General features: G+C 32.9%; 1 protein-coding gene across 1 annotated transcript in view; it reads right to left on the bottom strand.

Moving 5' to 3' along the window:
- The window catches only part of LOC129220174 (ubiquitin carboxyl-terminal hydrolase 24-like), a 99704-nt gene extending 76578 nt beyond the window's left edge, over positions 1–23126 (bottom strand). The window contains exons 1-12 of the mRNA XM_054854528.1: positions 22721–23126; positions 18162–18333; positions 15991–16058; positions 10366–10509; positions 10035–10151; positions 6539–6574; positions 5460–5525; positions 5129–5269; positions 3986–4144; positions 2869–2983; positions 2518–2621; positions 931–1038 (exon numbers count right to left, since the gene is read on the bottom strand). Of these exons, the coding sequence (XP_054710503.1) occupies positions 931–1038; positions 2518–2621; positions 2869–2983; positions 3986–4144; positions 5129–5269; positions 5460–5525; positions 6539–6574; positions 10035–10151; positions 10366–10509; positions 15991–16058; positions 18162–18333; positions 22721–22951 (1461 nt within the window). The 5' untranslated portion in view covers positions 22952–23126. The remainder of the gene's footprint in view (positions 1–930; positions 1039–2517; positions 2622–2868; positions 2984–3985; positions 4145–5128; positions 5270–5459; positions 5526–6538; positions 6575–10034; positions 10152–10365; positions 10510–15990; positions 16059–18161; positions 18334–22720) is intronic.
- Positions 23127–25356: the final 2230 nt, after the last annotated feature.

The raw sequence follows: 25356 nt of genomic DNA, 5'->3' as shown, positions 1-25356 counted from the left end.
GCCTGCACCATTTTCGTCTCAACGTACATCGGCCTGCAACGGGCATTTTAGCCATAAGCCATCCCTAAATAACACCCCACCATCTTCATAGCGAACTGTCCGTCCTCCGTCCATTTCAATTTAAATATTTCACCACCCTCCGCATGAACTCTACGTTTTTTTTTTGACCTTTAACGAACTTTGCAACCCCTGCCAGCTCCGCCTTTTCTTTTTTGAACTCTTAAGTCTGGATGCCTCGCATTTGTTTTTTTACTATGTATGAAATGTTCTGGTGATCACCATGCCTAGTGCCCGTCTTCATGTCTGCTTTGAAGTAACATAGAATAAAGAATGTATGGTAATTAATTTTGTGTTTTCTATCGTCTTCAACACACAATCCCCGGGTAAGTCTCTTTTAAATTTTGTTCTTTGGCATTCAAGGCAGTCGTTGGTCTGAGGTTATGCGCGGCTGCGATGCTTCCACTTCCACGGCCTAAAATCGTTATCTATGTGGTTTTCGAATAACTTTGCAAAAATTAATCGCGCGCATCATGACACCAGTGCATGGAAATAAATTAAATCTCGCCACATTACATAACTACAACCTGTTCCATAAAATCAACAAACTTTTTTTTTTTAAGAAATGAGTCAACAACTTCATGTCAGCCAAATTCATCCCACTTTAATATCTTACCCATCTCAGTGCATTTTTAAGTTTATGATACACAGATTGGTAGGCACAAAAATGAGAACAGACCTAATATTTTCAATTATTCCCTCTTCCTAACTTACACTTTCCTTTTCAATCAAAACATGCCCGAGAAAAATCAGCTAAAAATCCTTAGGAAGGAAAAAAAGTAATTTTAGCAAAATAAGTTAGTAAAAATATAACTAAGCAGAAACTTTTTGTTCATTAACAAACAAAATATCAAACCATACACTAAAACTTACTTCTTGTACTAATGTAAGCAAATGATCAAATTGTTCAGCACTAAACTTGGATGAAGCAGCAGTCATGATCGAATGAATATTGTCAACTATCTGTGCATTTTGTCCATCCTAAACAACACAATTTTAAGAAATTTCTTAGTAGTTTATTTTCAGTTCATAAAAAAATATTAATTATTCTTTATTACATTAGAGAAAAAAAAAGTATAGAAAGTTGCACATAAAAACTATAAAAGATTACTAGTAATCTTTTGATAATATATTTCAAATATGAAAAATGAAATCGCACACACACATACAAAAGTATCAATAACATCTAAAAAAATGTTTCAAATCTGGAATTTTTAAGGGATTTTTTTTCTTTTTTTTTCCTTTCCGATAATTTAAAGTTTAACCAGAGGTATGAAGAAAAAGCTCATATTCAAACTTCATTTTTTTTTTTTTTGTTAGAAATATTACAAATTCAAAATGAAAAACCATTATTAGTTGCAATGACAAAGATCTTTGTCAGTCTTAAAAATGCTTGACAATCTCAAAATATTTGAATCAGTTATTTCAGAAAGGGCTTTTTAAAGTAACACTGATGAAACTTTACTGGATCCATAAAAAGTGTTTATTTCACTCATAAATGAAATAAAAATTCTAGAATTTTTATAACTAATCTAGTCATAACTAGGATCATTATTTCACCTAAAATATTTGTTCATTTTGCTAATGAAAAAAAATTTACATGAAACAAAAATTGGACTCCCTTTTCTGTGATCAATAATCTGAAAGTTTAGAGTCTTAAAAATGTAAATATACTTAATAATTTAGTAGGGAAATTATATGAAATCTACTGTTTTCGTGCCCATAAATTTTTTCCTTAAGAACAAATATGGTCAATAAAAGGTATAAGGACCTAAATTAAACCATTCCCTATCCATAAAAGAAAGAATCATCAAAATTGGTTCACTAAGTAAAATGCTATGAGCTAACAAAAAAAAACATACATACAGTATGAATTAATAAACCGTTTTGAAGTTTGTTAAAAACGGGAGGACTCTTCTTATTCTATGTCAAGCTGCTTTGGGAGACTTAAATGAAGAACAGACAGCAACTCAGTAAATGAACACATATAACCAGTGGGCATATGCAATGTTTCCTTTATGTTCCTTTTTTGGAAAAATATATGTATGGAAGTTACAGCCGCCTTTGTCAAAGAAAAAACTTATGATGGCTTCTAAAAAAAGAAAATTATAAGTTGCTCATTCACATGTTGGTCTACCCTATAATAGTTTTGATAGTTTAGTTTGTAAATAGATATTTCCAAAAAACATAAGGCTGATAGAGTCCTTTATCTTCAATCAGAAACTTAGTAATTCTTCAATTTCATAAAAATAAGAAGTAATAATATTTTTATTATTTTATAGTAAGAACGTTTTTATCCAAAATCTGCTGATTAACAAGAAAATTCTTCCCAGCACTAAATAGAAAAAACAAAAACAGAACATGAATTTACGTTTTAATTTTGCAATTTTTTAGATAACTACATTAATAAAAAAATAGTTGTTAAAGATCAAGTCAATACAAAAAAAAAAGAATAATTACCTGCATATACCATATTTTGGACAATTCATCTAGGGAAAGTCGATGACCAGTGAATTCTACAATCCCTTTAATTTTGTCAGTATACTGAACTTGATCAATATTTCCTGAAAGAATATTGAACTTAAGCTTTATTTATAAAAATCACAAATTGGATAAACTGAAGGTGTAGAGGTTCTACTACATGATATTTATGAGAGTGTAAGACAGAATGAGAAAGTACATTAAACCATTATCAATTTTAAATTTCACAGTATTGGCCTTCTCTTTTTTTTTTCTCCCTCTCTCTCTTTTATCAAATGAGATTTTTTTTTTTTTAATTTATTTTTTTTTTTTCTTTTTCAAATATCTTACCATCGAGTGCAATTGACAGGACTTCATTTTCAGCCAACCAGTTTAAAAGGCTTTCAGAATCAATAGCTATTTTTGAGGATCTGATACTAGAACTATCATCAATCAATTTCATTACCTAAAATCAAAAATAATAATAATAATAATAATAATACAGCTGTAATGAAATAAAAGTTAAACAATTAAGTTGTTAACATGATAAAATTATTCTCAATTTTTCAAAGCATTGCATTGTAATAAATTATAACACAAAAAATGTTTTACAAACTTGAAAATTCATATAAATTGAAAGATAAATAATTTCGAAGCACGTAAATGAATCTTTTAAATGCATAACAAAATAGAAAACGTATAGCAAATTATTATCATCTTATACATATAAAATCTGAGTATCTATCTATCTATGTCCAAGCTTCTTCTCCCGAACGACAGTGAACTGACCATCGAACCAGGTATCGATGGATTCGTCATCCTCCCGTCTTCATGTTTGGCTATTTAACATAATCCTCCGATAATAATTAGCGGAGATATCAATTAAAAACTATTAATTATGACTCTTAGATTTCAAAATCAAATCCCTATTTTTCGAAGGCTTTCCTCCATTCAAATTATTATTCAGTGCTTCTTCTCAACTTTCCATAACAATGCTTTTATTAAAATGTATAGCGGGTGAAGAAAATCATTGAGATGAAAGATGTGTTGCCATTTTTTTTTCTCGAATATGAACAGGTAAAATTCTTGTTTTTGTTTTGAGGCTTTTCGTGTAATCAGGGGATTTAAAATGTTTACTTTTTTTTGGGGGGGGGGGGGGTTCCGCAATCTGCCGCAAAATTTCACTGACTTTATTTTTTTTTTTGGTTCAAGCCTGAGTGTTGAACTCGCGTCACTTGACATAACTTTTATTTTCGAGGTGGACCATGCAAAGCCAAGCGACGCAGCTAGTTTAAATTAAAAATTGAATCTTTAGCCAATTTTTATCATTATTGCCAAAATTACGTTTGTTGATCCCTGAATTGAAAATACCAATAGTAAAATTTTTAATTTATCAAAAAGTTTAAACATTTAGATCTCATAATTAATACATTTTGTTTCTTTAAAATCAAAAGTGAGATAACTTTACCTCTTTTAAGCCATTCATTCGAGCATTAAAATGAGGACACTTTAACATACGAAGAATAACCTCAAGGCACAAGGAATTAGTTAGTGCCACTTGTTGAGGCCATAAATGAAGGCACAGTAACTTCATACTTTTAAGCAAATCAGTGATTGAGCACACATTCTAGAAAAAAGAAAAATAACACTATATGAACATATACCAATCCTACAATTTAAGCACACATTTTTCATTTTAATATCGGGAACTCAGACAGAGCTCTAATTAGAAACATGAAGCAGTTTTAACTTCCTCTCTTGTTTCTCACCCATTATAGGATATTACCAAATAGCAGGTAACCTTAACTTGATGATTAATAAAAGTAAAGTAAAATTGCACAAATAGCATTCGAGGAGCCCCAAACTCAAGTTTTTGAAAGGGAGAAAATTCTCAACTTTGCAAATGAAATTCCAAATTTTTACTGAAAGATAAAATATGAGCAGGCACATATACCTACATCTAATAAGAAATAAAATGGCAATAATGCTATTTTGTCACCAAATTTGCCAAGTCTTCGGGAAAATTCGCCAAATAAGGTAACTTTTGTGAGATCACAGTGACCTCCCATGACTTTCTATCAGGGCGCCCTTGACAGCAGTATCAATTGCAAACACTTTTTTCCAGGCTACAAGGAACTTACGTTTCAATGCAACCTGCAATTTTTATTGCTATTTGAGCAATTTATAAACATTTTTTATGTTTGTAAATTATAACACATCAAGTTATGCTGAAAAAGTATTCAGCATAACTTGATTTCATCCCCCCCCCTCTAAGCAATTTACACTTCTGCCTATTCTAAAACCAGGCAAATAGTGCCAAGTTAAAATGACCAAGCCTCATATTTCCATTTTACCAAAGGACCTACAAAAAGTTACTCATGGATCAAGTTCCTCCTCCTGTGCAGCATGTCTGAGAGAAAAACCCCAGGAACTTTCAATATTCCAAATTTAAGGATGCCAATTTTCTTTCTCTTGAAATCAATACATCAACACAGATTCATACTTACTAAAATGCTCAAATTTACACTTACAACTACGCATCGCAACTTCAACTTCAGCAACATTAAACACTTAAAATTTCTTATTAGTCGTTAGACAACAAAATACTTACTTTGCTTTTTATCTCACTATCAGACAGAGATTTAATATAGTGTACAGCAATATCCATGCATGATGACAAGGACGGGCAAACTTTAGACGGGTTTAAAAATTCAGCACATTTTGAAAGAGGAGCCAACATTGCTGCCATACCCTAAAATATGAATGACACTTAAATAAACCATACTGAAGAAGTTTAACAAGCAGAATCTTTCCTGACATAAGGCAGAGATTCAAATAATGGAAGATTCAACTACACTTGACTATACTTAAACAAAATGTGAATAAATATAATTTATTGTTCAAAATAACAAAGTATGTCACTTTTCTTCTTAGATACATACCAAGCCAGTTATATCATCACTAGCAAAACGCCTCTGAATTTCCAGGAAGCCATCCTGTTGACCAAACTGTTTGGGGATTTTTTATAAAATATAAGTAATCTACTCATCATACAATTTTTATAATGCAATATTCTTAAAATTACAATACAGTCGACGCTCGATATAACGACCATCTCCGTCCCAGAGAAAAGGGTCTTTATAACGAGTGGTTGTTATAAGAGGTATAATTAAAAAAATATACACAGTCATCTTGCATGTCCCGTTGTTCCGTAAAAAAATGGTACTTTTTCAAACATTCCAGTTAAAGGCCCAAATTGTTTTTATCGTAGGAATTTTTAGAAAAATCATGTGCAAAAATACTATGACAGAACATTATAGAAATTTTAAAGTAGAAAATATAGGGAGGAAAATGTTACACACTTACAAATCTGCTACTACTACTGCTACCACTACATTTTCTGAAGATAAAACCAGAAACAGATGGTTGCCTTTTTCAGACGTGATTTTTGCAAAACATTATTTTCCGTTTCAGACATAGGTGATAAATTGTTTTTTTTTTTTTTTTTTTTTTTTCAAAGAAACATTTGAAAGTCCCTCGAGAACCGCAAATCTTAAAAACCGCTAGATTCAAACACCAAACTACCAACACATCTGTCAACTCCCTTTTCTTAGGAACCTGGAAATTTCTTGATTTTTCCTCCCATTATTATTATTTTTTTTTTATTTATTTATTTATTTTTTTTTTTTGTGCTAGCTGCGGTGAATGGTAATCCACGCGCACCCCCTCTCAAAGTTGGATTTGACATTGAAAACTTCAGGCAGATGTCCGTAAACAATAATCAAGGCCATTTCGAGCTACAAATTTGTTTTATTGGGAAGAACACCCGAAATAGCGTCCGCTGAATTCGCTCGTTGTATTGGATTAGACGATACAGAATGGTCGCTATAACGAAGGCAAATTAACGTAGTGTTCATAGGAACAAAGTTGGGACTTTTGCCACTGGTCGCTATAGTGGGACAGTCTTTATAATGTGTGGTCATTATAATGAGCGTCGACTGTACAAATATTAACTACTTGCCTTGTTAATCAAATCAATAAGCCATCCATATGGTTCCTACAAAAGAAGTACAACAAAATTTAAGAAGGAGAAAAATGATAATTCGACAAACATTACTCGCACACACTTATTTGAACTAAATGATCAATGATGGCTCTCTGTTTAACGACTTTCAAGGGACCACAAAAAATCGTCGTTAAGTAGAAAGCGTCCTTAAATAGAACGCTTTTAACACTATAGTGGACCATCTGGGACCGTGAAAAAAAAGTGTAAATTGAGCATCGTTAAACAGAGAGCCAACTGTATGTATGCTGTTAATACTTAAGGGGTTGCCCACAAATGGTATCACACCTTTAGTGGAGAGGTTTGTGAAACTGTGACAAAAGGAGGTAGAGGGGCATCATGCATTTTTTATAACAATATGCTTACCTTATGAAACATGACATAGTTGTATGTGACATGAGGAGGGGAGAGGGAAGGTGAAGTGTGACACTCTGTGACAATGGGAGGGAGGGGGTCAAATGTGTTGAGAAAAAGTGTGATTTATGAGTAGCCCCTAAACAGGTTGCATTTTCCATTTTACGATCACATCAAAATGTGGAAATTAAGTCGATTCTTAGCCTTTTCATTGCTGCCAGCTACTATAACAGTTGGTACAAGCACACAATCACTTTGGCACCGGCTACTATTGTTGAATTTTTGGCAGCATTTTAGTTGATCTATTTTTTTCATACCTAAAATCTACCCCTCTTTTTCTGCATTTTATTCCTCTTGATGCTTTATCATAAAAGTAAAATCGAAGTTTTTGAAAAATTTAGCTTTAAACTGCTATGGATTAAGGTCTTCATTTTTTTAGTCTAAATACATTTTGAGGCAATATTGTGTTCTGCTTGTGCAAATGTCTGGCTAATTTACTTGTTTGGAACCAGTCATTTTTGTTTCAACATACAAAACTAGAATATTGTTTTAGACCTAATACCTATATATAATAACCGAAATATTTTGATGTAGTTAAAAACGCTTTTTAAAAAAATGTATTAAGGGTAGGAATGAAAAGAATGGAAACAGCCACTTCAACAAACTGATAATACACAGGGGTGCCAACCTGGGGGGGGGGGGGGTTCATGATGCAAACTGTGCCATTGGAATTTTTAGGGGGGTGTTTTGAGGGGTACTTCAAAATTCAATGTTTTTTTACTTTTCCTAACAAATTTAAACACAAAACTACTTAAATTGGTCTGAAAAAACTATTGAAAATAAAGTGATGGTTGATTAGACTTATTCAAACTAATAAACATTAACAGGGGTCTGTCTGTCCAGGATTTTTCACAGGGTCCGTTTTTGGTGAAAAATCAAATAATTTTGTGAAAAATGAATTAATTTTGTGAAAAATCAAAAAATTTCGCAAAAAAAAAAAAAATTGTTAAAAGGAAATTTTAGAATTCAGAGATGGCACAAACTGCATCAATTAAACTAAAAGTTGAGTGTTTTCCTCTTCTATGACAAGAAAATCATTCTGGATTTTTTTCCTGACATTTGGCGGGGGGGGGGGGGTATAGCTCTTTCAAGTATCAACATTTATCTACCATTCTTCATTATGTTAAATTATACTAGATATATTTCTGTACAGTATTTAAAATAATTGTAACAAAAATATAAATAAATATAATTCAGACGAGGGTTCAGCATTTAACTTTTTGACCCAAGACACTCTTAAAAAGCACAGAATTTCGTTTAAAACTTACAAATTCCGTGATTTTAACAAAAATAAAAAGATATTTCAATTGTTTACTTCTTAACAAAGCGTAATAATCATCAAAAATTCGAAAAATCGGATTCCCATAGCGGATGCAAAGAGATTGCAATTCTCAAAATGAAGGCATCAAAAGTATAAAAACGGCTTGTAAAAGAAATATTTTCGATAAAATTATTTTAAAATTGCATTTTAGAGTCCTATGATAAAATATCATTAATATCTGTAAACACAGTTGACCCCCCCCCAAAAAAAAAAATAATAATAATAATAAAATAAAATAAACCATCTATTCAGCATTTTAATTTTTGACTCATAGCAGAATATGGAATTTTGCTTTAAAAACTTGAAATGAGAGTTCTAACAGAAATAAAGAGACTTTTCATTTATTTGAATCCTAATAAAGCGAAGTTAGCTTGAAAAAAGAACAAAATATGATTCTCATATCGGATGTTAAAAGATTGCATTTTTCAAAATGTAGACATATAAAGGAAAAAAAACGGTAATTAAAAGAGTTTATTTAAAGTTAATCATCCTTGTTAGCATCTAAAAATCAAAAGCCATATGATTTTCTCCCAAAATAACAATTAAACATCGCACCGCACTGTAAAAACGCAAATATTGACAAGCCGACAAAATGATGAGAATATTTTCTAATCAAGTCATTATAAAGGTTCAACGCCAGACGCTAAGTGGTGATAGTTTTGAAGTTGGTAACCCTATCTGAAGCGATCCTATTTTTTCCTCACCCTTACTATCCCTTTGCCGTTCTAAGTTCATTGTTCTAAGTTCATTCGTTCTAAGTTCATTTCGCAGATATATATTATTATTGTTTATTAAATCATGAGCGGAGAAAAGTGCTTACCAATGCCCTTTCAGAAAAGTTTACAACAACACCGCTGCTAATTAGCTGTGATAAAACAAACAACCATTGTATTTATTTGGCAGTAGCAATTATTTATCACTTGCAGGAGCATCGCAAGAGTGCCAATTTTTTCTTTCCTTTTTTTCAAAATTAGCCGATTTTGTATAAGCTGATCCCTCTAATTTGACTTAAAAAAGGTTCCAAAAATTATCGGTATATACACAGAAATATGCTTTATTTTGCTTTCAGATTTGCTCTTTCAATAAACAATTTGTGACAGATCTGATCTTGTTTATCAGAATTTTGTGAAGGGTCCGTTTTGTTTGTTCGGGATTTTGTGAAAGGTCCGTTTTGGTTGATCGGATTTTTGTGAAGGGTCTGTTAACGGACCCAAATATCCTCTGGCCAGACCCCTGATTAATGCCAATTTTATTCTGAAACTAGAAAATTTCCCGTTATGGTGTGACGGGTGAAAATTGTTTCTACTTTTGAACGAAGCAATTGCCTGTTTGGTGATATTTTGATAGTTGAAATTTTAACCCCAATACCAGTGGTTTAACCCTAAAACTCCAGTAGATAGAGTTAATTGTTTTGGTTTCTTTGTTCTCCTAAAATGGCAGTCTTACCAGCAAAACAGTTACCGGATTGAGCCTTGTCACAATAAAGCCTTACCCTGCATGTTAAACATTACCAAAACATATTATCAAATTATCATGCCGTAGCACAAGCTTCATTATTGAAACACGCGGGTTACTCGATCATCGGCTATTATTTATATGAGGATAAGACCAGAAACATTGTTGATTAATATTTAAGTTGCATCTAAACTTTATGAGGTACTGTCGTTAATTACTGAGGTTAACTGGTGGTATAGCTAAAAGAAAAGAGTAAAAACTTACAATACTATTTCGACTAACAGCAAAAGCCTGATCAGGACCAAAAACATCTAGCCAATGAACAGATGATGAAGGTTTGTGTTTATTTTTTACATGAAATTCTGATTCAGGATCAAACGCCTACAAAGAAAATAATAAAGATTAATAAAAGTTCTATGCTTTAAAAACATAGATCAGAACTATGTTTTTAAAGCACAGAAACTGATTTTTCCAGCTCAAACACTTTATATAAGCATAAAAATAAAAGCAATCATAAATATTTTATATTTTATGATAAAACTATCAACAATAAACAATTTATAATACACAAGTTAATACTATCAAAAAATAATACCCTTTCTAAAACTTGGCATAAAGTTTCTGGAACTGGATCATGTTTCAACCTGGCAGTAACTAAACCGACTAATAAATGTAACATACAGCGAACACCTTCCTGTACATCTAAACCCCATGACCTGACAGCAGCAGAAATCAAAAGCTAGAATAGATAACAAAACAATTAATATGAAACTAATACTACAAGCCGATTACAAAACTGATACAAAACTAATAAAGACAAAATTTGCTTTATTCATCAACTAGTGATACCCGCACGGCTTCGCCCGCAATAGAAAAATCAAAAGGTCTTTTGGTTCGCCTGTATATTTACAAATAATGTATAGTGAATTTTCTCGCCAGTTGGCTTGTACAGACGTTACGGTTCCACGTTATGATAATTTCGTATCTCGCCAACTGGCTTGTGCCCATGTTACGGTTCCACGTTACGATAATTTCGAAATTTATGATACTTTTTTTCTTAAAATTGGAATAACAAAAGAACCACATCGAATTTTCGAAAAATCGCTTCGAGGTGCACACCCCCATGCTACATACTAACTTTGTGCCAAATTTCATGAAAATCGGCCGAACGGTTTAAGCGCTATGCGCGTCACAGACATCCTACGGACATCCTACAGACATCCAGACATCCTCCGGACAGAGAGACATTCAGCTTTATTATTAGTAAAGAAGACTTAGTTTTAAGCAGTAATAAAACAACATACAGCCTCAAGCATAAGAATCAATTCCAGTACCAAACTTAGAAATTTTTTTTTCAGTATACGAGTCTCTAACAAGGAAAACGAGCTGATGTGTGCATCACATGACTTCCTTTTACCCCAATTTAATGATAACACCTTGGAGTAAGCAAGGAAACACTAAATATTTTCACCCCTAGTTTCTTGCGAACCAAAGCAAAAAAACGTTTTACACAGATTTATTTCCCCGTAATTGGCAATTTTAATGTGATTCAGTGGGTAACTCTATAAATATCACCAACATTGGCTGAATTAAAACCCAGACTTAAATTTTTTTTAAAAAATCGGCAAGTTGGCGACAAAACTTGGCAGCCAAAAGCTTGGCAATATATCGCCAAGTGTTTGACAAATTACAACACCACTTGAGTTAGCATTGAAAATAACAATGATTTCATCCTAAAAAGGTGCAACAGACCCCCTTAGGAACATCCGAATTCAACCAAAAGGGAAGGTGCACAACTAGACCCCACTAGGAGTCTATGTACCAAATTTCACCTTTCTAGAACATACCGTTTTTGAGTTATGCGAGATACATACGCACATACACACATAAGCACATACATACATACGGACGTCGCGAGAAAACTTGTTGTAATTAACTCGGGGATTGTCAAAATGGATATTTCGGGTATAGTCCAGGATCTGAAGGGGGTTGAGCATACATGGAAAGGCTGACGCAATATTATTTCTGATTATTGTTACAGGCACGATGGTGATTATGAAACCACATGTCGTCACCCCCCTGAGTGGTCGACAACCCCGGGGGAGGGGGAAAAGCAGTGGGGGAGCCGTTTCCTAAAACACTCATAACTCGCGAACTATTTGAGATAAAACACTGAAAAAAGTGGCAATCGACGCAACAAAACAAGGGCTTCATAAAAGCTAAATATAATTATGCACCTATCTTTGTTGGTTTCTAAATAAAATTCCATTTTTCGCAAACAAGCAAAATTTTTGAATAAAATGCGCAAAACAAACTTTTTTTGACCAAAATAAATTCCAAATCAAAATTGTTTGATTTTTTTTTCGAATAATGTCCAAAATATCATTATTCAGTTTGTTAAAATCATTTAAGTACTGTTAACTCGTTGAAAAACAAAATGACAGTAGCAAACTCGAACACGATTTGCATTATAGTTCAGGATCTGAAGGGGTATTTTGAGCATGCATGGAAGACCTGACGCAAAATTATTTCTGATTAATGTCACAGGCACTATAGTGAATATGAAACCACATGTCTTCGCCCCCCTGGGTGGTCGACAACCCCGGGGGACGGGGGAAAGCAGTGGGGGGAGCCGTTTGCTAAAACACTCATAACTCGTGAACTATTTGAAATAAAATACTGAAAAAAATGGCAAAAGATGCAACAGAACAAGGACTTGAAAAACCTAAATATGTTTATGGTCTTATCTTTGTTGGTTTTTAATTAAAATTCCATTTTTAGCAGCCATGCAAAAATTTTGAATAAAATACGAAAAGCTTTTTTTTCAAAGATAAGTTTTTTTAAAAAATTATTTAACCGTTTAGGGAATTAATAAAACCTGAAATTTCATTATTCATTTTGTTTAAAACTACTTAATTATTACCAACGTGAGCGTTAAAAAGCGAAATAGAAAATGCAAGCACTTGCCTAAGTTAGCGCATTGAATAAAACGGCAGTATGCTAAAGAGAAAAAAAATAGCCTTATTATCCTTATGACGAACTATTCATTCTTCAGTTTACAAACTTATTCTAATTGCAAAGTATTTAACTATGGCTTTAATTTTGTTATATACTGCTTTAAATTTGAGAGGAACTAGGGAACCAGGCCCAGAGTAGTTTCAATTCAAATATAATTTTAATTTATTTCTATTAATTTGTGTTTTCAATTTGCACAAAAGAATATTGCGGGTATTGTTTTGCGGATATTGCTTTTTATAATTTACTCAACAAAGAAAAATGATACAAGAAATAATATGTACTAAATAAATATAAAAAATGAGAAGCTTGAGCTTTTATGAAAACGAATATAAATATAAAATTATAAACTAGAGTTCTAAAAAAACTAATTAAATAAAATTAGTAAAATAATGGGTATTAAAAAATAATTGTAGAATATCAATATGCATACATAAAGCATTAATACATCAGAAATTCTGAAAGCTGGATCATACTCTTTTTTGTTGACTTGTAATTGTTCTATTGAATCGTTCTCTTCCGAGTATTTTGTAGTTTACGGGTTTTTGCTTTAGTCTTAAAAGCACAGTATTTACAGCAAGATGAATTATTAATAAAACAATTACAAGATTATTTACAGTTCTTGTCTGCGCAGGGTGGATTAAACTCTCTGGTAACACTGGCTGCATCATAAGGTGTGGGGCTTTATTGTTTTATTTTCATTCAAGTGAAACCCAAACTTGGTTACATCTAAAGGCACTGCTAAGGTACAGGGGAATTGATTCAATAGTACAGTTGAGCAATACTTCTTAGCACATGCTGGAAAGAATTGCAGGAGCATGGTAAAGAGCTGATATTATATTCGCGCTTTGCTTCAGTGAACCATTCTGATGAAACTAACCTAGCATTGGGCTTATTGTATGGGAATGATTTTTAGATGTACTAACATCACTTTTGAGTTAACGTTTCCCAGGTTAAATGATTTTTGGTTTTCTTTTGCTGTTTTGCAGTCGCTATTGAAGACATTGCCATTGCAGGACTTCTCTAGATAAGAGACTATTCACATTTTCTTTAACGTTCCACTAAAATTTTGATGCTGCTTATGTGGCAATAGCCTCGCTCACTATATTTCATAACTCAGGTGTAAAATCTGCATAAGGGTTATCCTGATCATTTATTCTTTCCGTAATTACTTCCTACTTGCAAACTTGCATGTTTTAATTTTTAAAAAAGTCCCATTGTGACCCATACTAAGCAGCTATAATGCGTTAAAGGTTAAGTATTTAAGTAATTACTTAACTGGAACATTGTTTTGATAATATTACGAAATAAAACCGCCAAAACAGGAGAGCCACAAAATTTACTTTGGTTTATGCCGAGTCTTCAAGGTACATAGCGCAAACTTGTTTTTTTTTTTTTTTCCTTTTGTGAATTACCTCAAATGCTTTTTGAGCTTGCTTTTATTTCACTTTTCAACGCTTTGATAATATTTAAGTAATTTTAAACAAACTGTATAATGATATTTCAGATTTTATTGGTTCCTTAAACAGTTAAATAATTTTGATAATTTGAAAAAAAAAATGCGTATTTTTTTCAAATTTTTTGCTTGTTTGCGAAAAATAAGAATTTTACTCAGAAATTAACAAAGATATGATCATAGTCATATTTAGCTCTTATGAAGCCCTTGTTTTGTTGCGTCGATTGCCACTTTTTTCAGTGTTTCATTTCAAATAGTTCGCGAGTTATGAGTGTTTTAGCAAACGGCTCCCCCCACTGCTTTCTCCCCTCCCCCGGGGATCTCGACCATCCAGGGGGGCGAAGACATGTGGTTTCATAATCACTATAGTGCCTGTGACATTAATCAGAAATAATTTTGCTTCAGGTCTTCCATGCATAATCAAAATACCCCTTCAGATCCTGAACTATAATGAAAATCGTGTTCGAACTTGCTACTGTCATTTTGTTTTCAACGCGTTAACAGTACTTAAATGATTTTAACAAGCTGAATAATGATATTTTGGACTTCATTTGAAAAAAAAATCAAACAATTTTGATTTGGAATTTATTTTGGTCAAAAAAAGGTTGTTTTACGCATTTTATTCAAAAATTTTGCTTGTTTGCGAAAAATGGAGTTTTACTCAGAAACCAACAAAGATAGGTCCATAATCATATTTAGCTTTTATGAAGCACTTGTTTTGTTGCGTCGATTGCCACATTTTTCAGTGTTTTATCTCAAATAGTTCGCGAGTTATGAATGTTTTAGGAAACGGCTCCCCCACTGCTTTCCCCCCCTATTCCGGGGTTGTCGACCACCCAGGGGGGGCGACGACATGTGGTTTCATAATCACCATCGTGCCTGTAACAATAATCAGAAATAATATTGCGTCAGCCTTTCCATGTATGCTCAACCCCCTTCAGATCCCGGTCTAGTATCTGTACATTCCTAGGCATAATCCACGTGTGGTCGAGTTGAAAAAAAACTCAACATTCATTTGGGGGTGAGCAAAATAGAAATTAAGGCCGATTTTTGAGTAAAAATTTTTTGTGAATAAAATACTTCCTTTTTTGTAAAAGGAAGTAAAAGTGACTCAAATTATACAGTAAATATTAATTGCAAGTATTTTTAATAACTTTAGAGAGAGAAGAAGTATTTTTAATAACTTTAGAATTAAGAAAATGCATTGCTTGACCATTACCAACCATTAATAGAACTTTTATATTTACTAAAATGGAGAGTTTAAAATCTCAAAACCAGTAACCTATGGATATTTTCATTAACGATGACACTTAATCAAATTTTAATGAAATTGCCTAAAATATTAATAAAACCAATTCATGAAATAAGTCTGGAAGGAATACTTCTGTGGCTCTGATTTCAAAAATACAATGAAGGAGATATCCTTTATTAAGAACAAAATTTAAGCAACAATATTCAAAAATCTATTTATGAATTTTGAAAAATTTAAAGAAACATCAAAATACTTAAATATAGGGTGTAAAAAAATCAAAAGGATTATAAGGTTAAATCCAATTAATAAGAACACATTCATAATTCACAATATATTACCTATATTATACACATTAAAAACAGTATATACATTCAGACATTTCTAGTTCAAAATATAATTTTATACAGAAAAAATTAAATAGAAGGAAAAGTTATAGTCAGATATTTTAGCACATTCATCAAGTACATATCAAAACAGATCAAATCAGAATTACATACCTTTTTAAAAGCTTCGGGTAAACAACGTTCTATAAATCGTCGACAACTTTCGTGTACTTCACATAATCCTAAACAAATAAAATCAAAGAAATAAATATTTTAATAGTGACTGAAATTGAAAAATTTGACTCAAAACTATAATATAAACCTTTTAACCTCAAATGTGTTCGAACAAATTTAAAAGAAAAAAAAAATCCATCAAATTTTTTTATTGTGGATTGAAGACACCTGGCAAATGTGTTAAGGTTTATGTGCCCCCCCCCCCCCCCATCTTGTATCTACTCGTACTGTATAGAAGTCATCAAAAATTTAAAAATTTTACTGCATTATTTATGTTATTCACATATCATTTGTATTTTTTCCCTTTAAACAATAGTGATCATAATATTCAATTCAAATTATAACTAACAATTACCAAAAATATAAATTTTGTATTTAAAACAAAAATCCTTACTTAGAAAAAAAAATGAGTTCACACGTTAGAAAAAGGTCTGGGTACTAAAAATTTTGAACTTATCTGCCACTTAAAGAAGCTATTAAAAGTTACAAGTTTCTTGTGCGACAACTGGCTCTAAATAAACCAAATTTCTTAATTTTTACTGGAACTTTGAACACAATACAGACAACTTAGGAAAATGTTTCGATTGCAGTTGGAAATCTCATTCAAATTTAAGTATCAACTTGGAAGAATTTATTGAGTTTTTAATTAGCAGGCATTTTTTATTTTTATGCATTACATAGGGTTTGAACTACATCTTTATGTTACAGCAGAAAGTAAATTCTTGACTGAACATGCCTTAATCAAACATTAACGGAAGTTAGACTAAATATAAATGTATTGTTACGAGTTCAGCCACTTCAAGAAATTCTTTAAATGACGACACAGTTCTTGAGAAAACATAGATTTATTTACAACTACAGTGATCTCTTGCTTATACGCGACCTCTGTTATACGCGTTTTTCTCACGGGCCTGGCCAGCGATATAGGAAAACAATGTTAACTCTTGTTCATTTATATGCGAAACCTAAAATGCACCTTTCATGCGCGATAAAATTTTTTCAAGTTTTAGTTAAATCGCCTATTCACGCTTTGCTAATCGGAAGATTTGTACCCTTCTTGATGTCTCTTGGAATGCTTTCACACACCTTTATTCCAATGTTCAAAATGTTTCCAAGAACACGTTTTTTTCGCGCAAGTGTGCGATTGGTAGTGCAGTTAGTCTTGTGATTGACATCGAGAGGGGAGAACAGGTTACATGCGAAAAGGTTGACCTTCCTAAAAGTCGTGGTGAAGCGGAAAGCATTGACATAGCCTATCGAGGATCTTTTGTATCCTCACAGACTATGACACTGATCACGCAACAGTTTTTAGGTTTTGTGGAATTTGCTTACATACTGTACAGTGTATAAAAAATGACGAAACGTACAACTTCAAATTTTACATTTTTATTAAATTACAATGCATAAATGGAAATTATGTGTGTATTTATTCACTAGTATCAGTAGTGTACTATTAGTATTACTATAACTGTTGATAACTTACTGTATTTAAGCTTATTTTTGGGGTTTTTCACTTATGCGCGAATCTCACTTGTGTGCGAAAATTTCGTTGTCCCCTTTGGTCGCGTATAAGTGAGAGGTCACTGTATGTACAAGAAATGTCGTAAGCAATTGCTAAATTAACCATAGCAATTAGGCAAATATCAATTAATAGCGTAAACTCAACGGTTACACACGTATTTACATCAAAATACGTGAAAACACAGCGCAAAGGCTAATACACTTTCCAGTCCATGGCTCAGACCAGTCTAACTTTTTATCACACGCAAAGGCTATTTATAAATCCTACAGAAGTTTTGACAAAATTCAAAATGCTTTTCGATGTTTTCTTTTTATTCCATTCCCAATCTTATTTTCAAAAATGGAGGGACCATATACTTCATTCGAATGTAAGGGGGTTGTATATTCATTGCAAGAAGCTATTTACAGGTTATGTACTAAGATAATTTTAGATGAAAAATAATGGAATGAATGCCTAATTAAGCCAGATTACAACAAATTAATGACAAAAATAATTACTATTTACAGAATTTGTAACAGTATTCAAGAAAATGATTAAAAGAATTTAAAAAAAAAATTTTTAAAGAGATATAAATAAAAGTACTGTTCACCTTCTTCCGCAAGTTTTGTAGCACTGATTAAACATTTTCCTAAAGATTCTTCTTTCTTATAAGGTATTGACCAATGATCAGTAAATATTCTAGATTCAAGCTCATAAAGATTGGTTGTGGGAAACTCAGATGACTCCATTGCTTCTTCATTTTTGTTAAGATTCTGAGTTGCCTAGAGGAAAAATGATTCCAGTAAAAATACAAGCATAATTAATATGTGATGGGCAGACTTAGATAAATTTGTATACAGTGAAACCTCTCTGAGTGGCCACCTCTCCGTTCCGCAGAATTTTTGCCATTGAGAGGGGGTGACCGCTTTAAAGGGTTTTCGTTAGTGGTAATATAATTCTATAATACACAATATAAGCAAGTCTAATACTTAGAATGAAGTTTGAGATCATTCTAAAAGGGAAACTGTCCATTATTTAAGTATTTGTTTATATTTTTCGAAGAAAGGATACAATTTGTGACTTCAGTTTTTAATCTTCTCCAACAATTGCTTTCAAAATCAAATTCAAAATGTTGGAATCCAAAAGGTTTTTCAATTCAAAATGACAAATAAATTGCTCTAACCAATTTATTTGTCATTGTATCTGAATTTCCGACGACTTTCTTTACTATACCCAAAATCATTTCAGTTGAAAATTTAGGTTGCTTATGATTACAAAACATATTAGGGTCATTTCACGGTATTTTTGACATTTATGTTGAGTCCGTAACGTGACCTTTTTCTGCCATAACTTTTTAATCTACTGTTTGATTTGCAAATTATTTTAATATGAGTTGGTAGGAAAAACTCAAAATAAAATAATATGCTAATCAAACAGTAAATTAAAAGTTATGACAAAAAAAAGTCATGTTATGGACTCTACATAAATGTCAAAAATACCGTAAAATGACCCATTAGTAAATTGATTGTCAGAGGCTGAATTAGTGTCTGAAAGGTATAAAAATGTATTTGCTCAAAACAGGTTAATAAGACGCAACAAACTGATTAGTTAATTTAAATCTATTCCAAACTATTAGATATGATTGAAAAACACTTATTTTTGTTGACTTGTTAGCCAGAAAATGTTTTTCTCAGTCAGCCTTGTAATTATCAAAGCTCTCTATAGCTATTTTTTGCTGGAGAGCATCGAAATCGTACCCTATTAATTCTCTCGAAGAATTTCCGCGTTCATATTGCTCAGAATTTTAATATACATTGTTTGAGATTCATAAAATGATCTCCAACAGTATTAGAGACGTACCGAGTACTCGGTAACTACTCGGTACTCGGCCTATTCGGCCAATTTGCCGAGTACTCGGTACTCGGCCAAATTCTGATCAGATACTCGGCCAATACCGAGTAGTTGCAAAAAATTGAATATTGTCCAAGACAGATACTAAAATTTATAAGAAAAGAGCAAGCATTATATTCTGCAATCATTTACAATTAAAATTTATAAGTTAAATTTTGAGAATAATGAAGTTTGTAATGCTTCAATTGGAATAAATCTTTATTTTAATGTTCCCAAAGTTAATAAAACTTATTTATTAAAAATTACGCAAAAAATGTAAGTATAGAAAATATGGAATTTTTGTATTAAAAAATGGATTTTTGCTACAAACAAAAATTAGTTATAAAAAATGTAAAAATACCTTTGCTTAAAAAATAAAAAACCTTAAAAGTACAGTGCAGGAACTCTGCAGACACGTGTTTTGGCATTACAAGGAATTCCTTTTTCAATGCACAAAATGGGGGCTCGTAGATTTAAAGGCATCCGACAAAAGTCGTATTTTTTTTGTTGAATGTCTTTACATTCTTTAGCTCACATGTTATGCACTGAAAAAGACGTTCCTTGTAACGGGGGGGGGGGGGGGGGGGCAGAAACAAGTGTCTGGAGTGTTCCTGCACATTTGTTTCATCTGCTTTTAAAAATTATTTATGTTTGGCAGATTAGAACTATAATTGATTGGTATACAGTGAAACCCCTCCTAACGGACACCCTCTCTTATGCGGACAATTTTTAATTCCCCAGTTCCAATGCAAATAACATTATTAAACCCCTGTCCTGCTGACACCTCTCTATTGCGGACAAAAAAATTTGTCCCGTTAGTGTCCGCATTAGAGGGATTTTACTGTAATTTGTTTTTAATTCCAACTTGATTAATCATACCTTTTATTTATTTTTAATTTAAAAAATTATTTTTTTGTAAAATTTTTGACACAAACAAAATTGTATATATATAATGCGTAATTAAATTTCAGCAGGAATTTAGTTTTAAAAACTATTATATGGACAAGGAGGTTTATACTTACTATTCCAATAAGTTCAAAATTCATCGCATGTGTGTCGATGGTTCTTCTTAAAACATAATTGGTACCTAGGAACTCGGCCGAGTAGTGAAAGGCCGAGTACTCGGTAACTCGGTACTTCGGCCCGAGTAATAAAAGGCCGAGTACTCGGTACTCGGCTACTCGGCCAAAGTGCTACTCGGTACGTCTCTAAACAGTATTGTTTGCACAATCCAGATTACATACAGACTGACCAATAAAATAAACATGTGCGACACTTTTACTCCCAAAATTATGGGAATTTGTTAAAGGCCGATAAGAATTCTCCTCTTAGAACTGAAAAGCTGCAGTAGACACAGAAAGTGAATAGATTTACCCCGAAAAATGGGATTTGATGCAGCCACTTTGCAGCCGTTCAGAAGGGGTGAGTGACCATTGCTAAGGGTGTTTCTAACATTAAGTCTATGGGCTAAAAAGTCTGTGCTGCAAAAAAGTGGATGCTTAAGGACAGGTGGTCGCTCAGAGAGGTTTCACTGTAACTGTCTGCAAACTCAGGACTTTTTAAAAGAAATTCTGCAAAAAAAAAATACTGTACTTTCTAAGTTCTATATATATATATATATATATATATATTATATATATATATATATATATATATATAAAACTGCACTTTCTAAGTTCTATATTGCAGCCAGGCTGGTGGCACGATGGTTTAGGCGCTGGCCTTCTACGCTTGGGGACCTAGATTCTTTCTGGCCTGGGAGGCCCAGTCGGTGGATTTTTGTTCTGCAAAAAATCTTCAGCACCCATGTCAAATGATTATGCGGCATGTAAAAGATCCCTTGGGTATTTGTTTGGCTTAGGATATCCCTCGAATAAATTAAATTCCTAGTGCAATTTCGCATCAAATGAGAGCTCAGGTGCCTCCATCTGGTAGAAAACTGGGCGTTTAAAAACTCTACTATGTCATGCATCAGCGCCTCAATGGTGACACACAAATGACTGATGCATTTTTGGGGGGAGCGCACCTAGGTCTGGTTATGGCCCAGACGCCTCGGAGGTGGGCCTCTTATACAGGAGGGAAGAGTCGATGACCAAATTGACAAAGGGTCCCGCCTTGGCTTTAAGCGGCCCTAAAAAGAATGGTCATTGATAAAACTTGTAAATGAATTCCACTACTTCATTCAATCGAAAGTTCTCTCAAATTTGATCAAATTTCAACAAAAGTAAGAAAGATGTCTGAATGTAAAGGGTTGATAAGGCTAAAATATTTGTTAATTAAGTTAAAACTCTGATCCCCGAAATTTTAAAAATGAATATAAAAAAAGATCCAGAATTAGAGTAAATCTCATTTTTTGTTCGTGGGATAATTTTGATGTCAAAACCATCATATTTTGATACTTTTATCCTAAAATTTATGACTAATTTTTATTTCCTAAAATCATTATAATTTTAAGCTAAACACTTGGATTGAAATTTTCAGAAGGGCTTGGCAAGTGTGCAAATCTCCTATACAGCAGGAGTCCCAAACTTTTCAGATTTAGAGTACTTTTTGGAGAATATAAAAAATTTTTGTGTACCCTTAACTATATTTAATATGTATGAAATACTGATATTGCATGGACACATTGCGGTACCCCCCCCTTGCTTTTCTCTGTGGCTCCTTTAAAGTTCTGTTAAAATTAATATAAAAAAGTGAATGATTTGAACATTTTCAAAAATAACCTGGCCTGGGATTATCAGGAGTATTTAATTTAACTTATGGTAAAAAGTTAAACTGCTCATTTTTTGGATGAAATAAAATACGAGAAGTAGGAAAGTGGACCAACGGGCCCAAACTATAGCAAATAACACAACTTATTCAAAAATAGATTTGGATTTCATTCTTCAGTTTGTTTAGAACATATCAAGTGACTTTATATGTATCCATTATCTCTAAAAAGTTTACTTTTATTGATGGCACCAAAATATGTTTTATTAACGCTTGTTCAAGAGCACAATAATATTATATTAAATAAATCTTTGGAAGCTCAAAGAGCTTTCTGCATTGAAAACAGTCGTCTTCTTAACCCCCGAAACACAAATATGCAATGCTGTTAATTTTAAGCTAAAATTATTCTGTTTCTATCACTTATTTAACAGGGGGTAAACGTTTTATTTCTTGCACTATATAAGAAGTTAAACAAAATTGTCATTTGCATAAGGCTGAACAGGTTTGGCATATTTTTTACCTTAGTTCAATGAGGCGTTTGTGTTTTAACTTCAGAAAATTAAATAATACCTGAGGATCACACAATGAATCATAGGGTGGTGGGGCGATATTACTAACATGACTAGTTGACAAATCTTTCATATTATCATCAGTACCCAGATGATATTCTGCATGTTCATTTGTGAGAATCGAAACTGCTTCATTAATATCATTTTTACTAAGACGCAGAGCTTTTCTGATGTCATCAATATTTTCGAAGCCCATACTCAATAATGTTGTTATGTTTTCCTCGTGATCCATTGCGTCGTTTGCATTTCGAAGAGCAAAATGCGATTTTATGAGTCACTTTACTATTAAAATGACTAAAAATGGCGAAAAGTCTTATATTCTCATCTTAACACACCAAACATTCAGTGAAACATTTCATTTTTGCGAAAATAATGGAGATTTTATAAATATAAACATGGATAAATTTGTAAACATGCGTGCCGCCATCTTGTTCTAATTTTGTTGTTAGAAGTTGAAGTAGTTTCCGAATTTAACGAATATTAAGGGTTATGTTCGACGAACCTCACCGGTCATCAGTCGACCATTGAGTAACCGGTTACTAACCGCAGCGTTCTATCATCTATTGGTTACCGCACCGGTTACCATTTTAAGCTGTTGGTTGGGTTGATTGGAGCAGATGATCATTATCTGTCACGTGATTGGTTAACCGGTAACTACCGATTGAGCTCGTCGAACGCAAGCATGGAAAACGTTTTCATTTAGGGACTCTACCTAATTGAACATTTTTGAAAAAAAAAAAGAACCCTACTCAATTTTTCCTACACATGTACGGTCAGATCCTGGACTAAGGTGAGAAAACTAGAAAATTAAAAGTAAAGCACTCGTATCTGAACACTGAACTCGTTTTCGGAAAAAAGGCATTTTTAATTGCAATTTGTGTTACTGTATGTCTCCGCTTTAAAAAAAAGAAAAAAAAATTCATACTGACATGCTAAGTATGAAATGAATTTTTAATCAAACCCTTTCGTACTTCACAGTTTATTAAAAATACTAAGCTGTAACTTGACAGAAAAATTCAAAGCAAGATGAATGCGTGTGGGGGGGGGGGCGGCATTTTGAAGATTTGCCCCACCTCGGAAAGTTCCTAGATCTGGCACTTGTCATTCATAAAAATAAATAAGCAAGAGAGGCCCTAAAACTGAACCCTGAGGAACCTCGCTTAAAACATCAGATCTAAACGGTTACCAAGTTCCATAACAGTTCCACATAGATGTTGGATTTTCCCATGTTCTTCAATTCATTTAGAAAACAATTTTTTACTTTCTTTGATAAAGGATTTTAAACTTGCGCAAGTTCTAGTTATCGCAATTTTTTTTTTTTTTTTTCAAACTTGCCAAGTTTTAAATCCAATATCAATAAATATAAGAACGTATGCAGAATCTGCACATTTTTAAAACTACAGTTGGCTCTCTGTTTATGGACGTTCTATTAAACGACTTTCTCTATTTAAAGACGACTTTTCACGGTCACGGATGCTCCACTGTAGTTTTAAAAGCATTCCATTTAAGGACGCATTCTACTTAAGGACGCATTTTTGTGGTCCCTTGAAAGTCTTTAAATAGAGAGCCCACTGCATTTGGTACCCAAAAAAATATTTTCAGTGTTGTTAGTGTCTTGATAAAAAGATTTGAAATTCTCCGGCAGGCGCTAATGTTACAAAAAAATTGAATTGTGCAAACAATACCATTAAAATAACTTGATAAAAAATATTTTCTATACATGTTTTTTATCAAGAACTCCTTTCCAGCAAATATGTATCCAGAACGTCTTTAAGTTCAGGATACATATGTGCTTTAAATTTTCCCAAGACGCTAATGTTAAGTTTTTTTAACTGTTCAAAACTGAACAAAATGTTTTTCAAACCAAAAAGTAAAACATGGGAATGAGGTATCCTCACCGATATCTTTATAATAAAAAAAGATGTTCAACTCTGTCTATTTCATTCAAAAGCTATTAGAGACACAAGGGCGGATTCAGACAGTATTCAAGGAGGGAACGATTGATTTCAGATGCTTCCCTTTTGTGAATTCCTGAACTCTCCGCCCCCTAACAACATGGAAAAATCGTCTCAAATTACGTTTTTTTGGGAAGGAGAGGGGGGAGACTTTTCTTTCCAAAACATTTCGGAGGAGTGTATTGAATTCCATCCCTTACTTAAATCTCACCAAAACTGTCCTATAATTGCTTTTTTTTTTTTTTTTTTGAGCAATCACGATTGCTTATTGTTCTAATTTGACCGTTTTTGGTGTCCGTGCCTTTTTCAACTTGGACCAGAAGCCTTTGCAGCACCACCGTCCTCTGCTGGCGGCGCGGCGCGGCTGCTCCGGTTTTGAGCTATCCGCTTCTCCTGGTTGGAGGCGTCCATGTCCTACACACACGCACGTTCACACACACACACATACACACACACGACTTCACACACACAACTATGCACAAGTAACCGCCCAGGAGGAGAGGCAGACTTGGGGGGGGACAGGAGCCGTTTCTAGAAACAATAACTCCAATGAGTAGAATCCTGTCTCAGTTCGTGATTGCGAAAAACATAATTTGAATTCAAAATTTCAGAATTCAAATTAATTTTCTTTCTTTTTTTTTGGATTTCAATTTTAAAATCTTTCCTGGGGAGATCACTGAAG

Source organism: Uloborus diversus, chromosome 4, assembly GCF_026930045.1.
Source record: "Uloborus diversus isolate 005 chromosome 4, Udiv.v.3.1, whole genome shotgun sequence".
NCBI lineage: Eukaryota > Metazoa > Arthropoda > Arachnida > Araneae > Uloboridae > Uloborus > Uloborus diversus.
The sequence above is the reverse complement of the archived record's forward strand: the minus strand, read 5'-3'. Positions and strand labels throughout refer to the sequence as shown.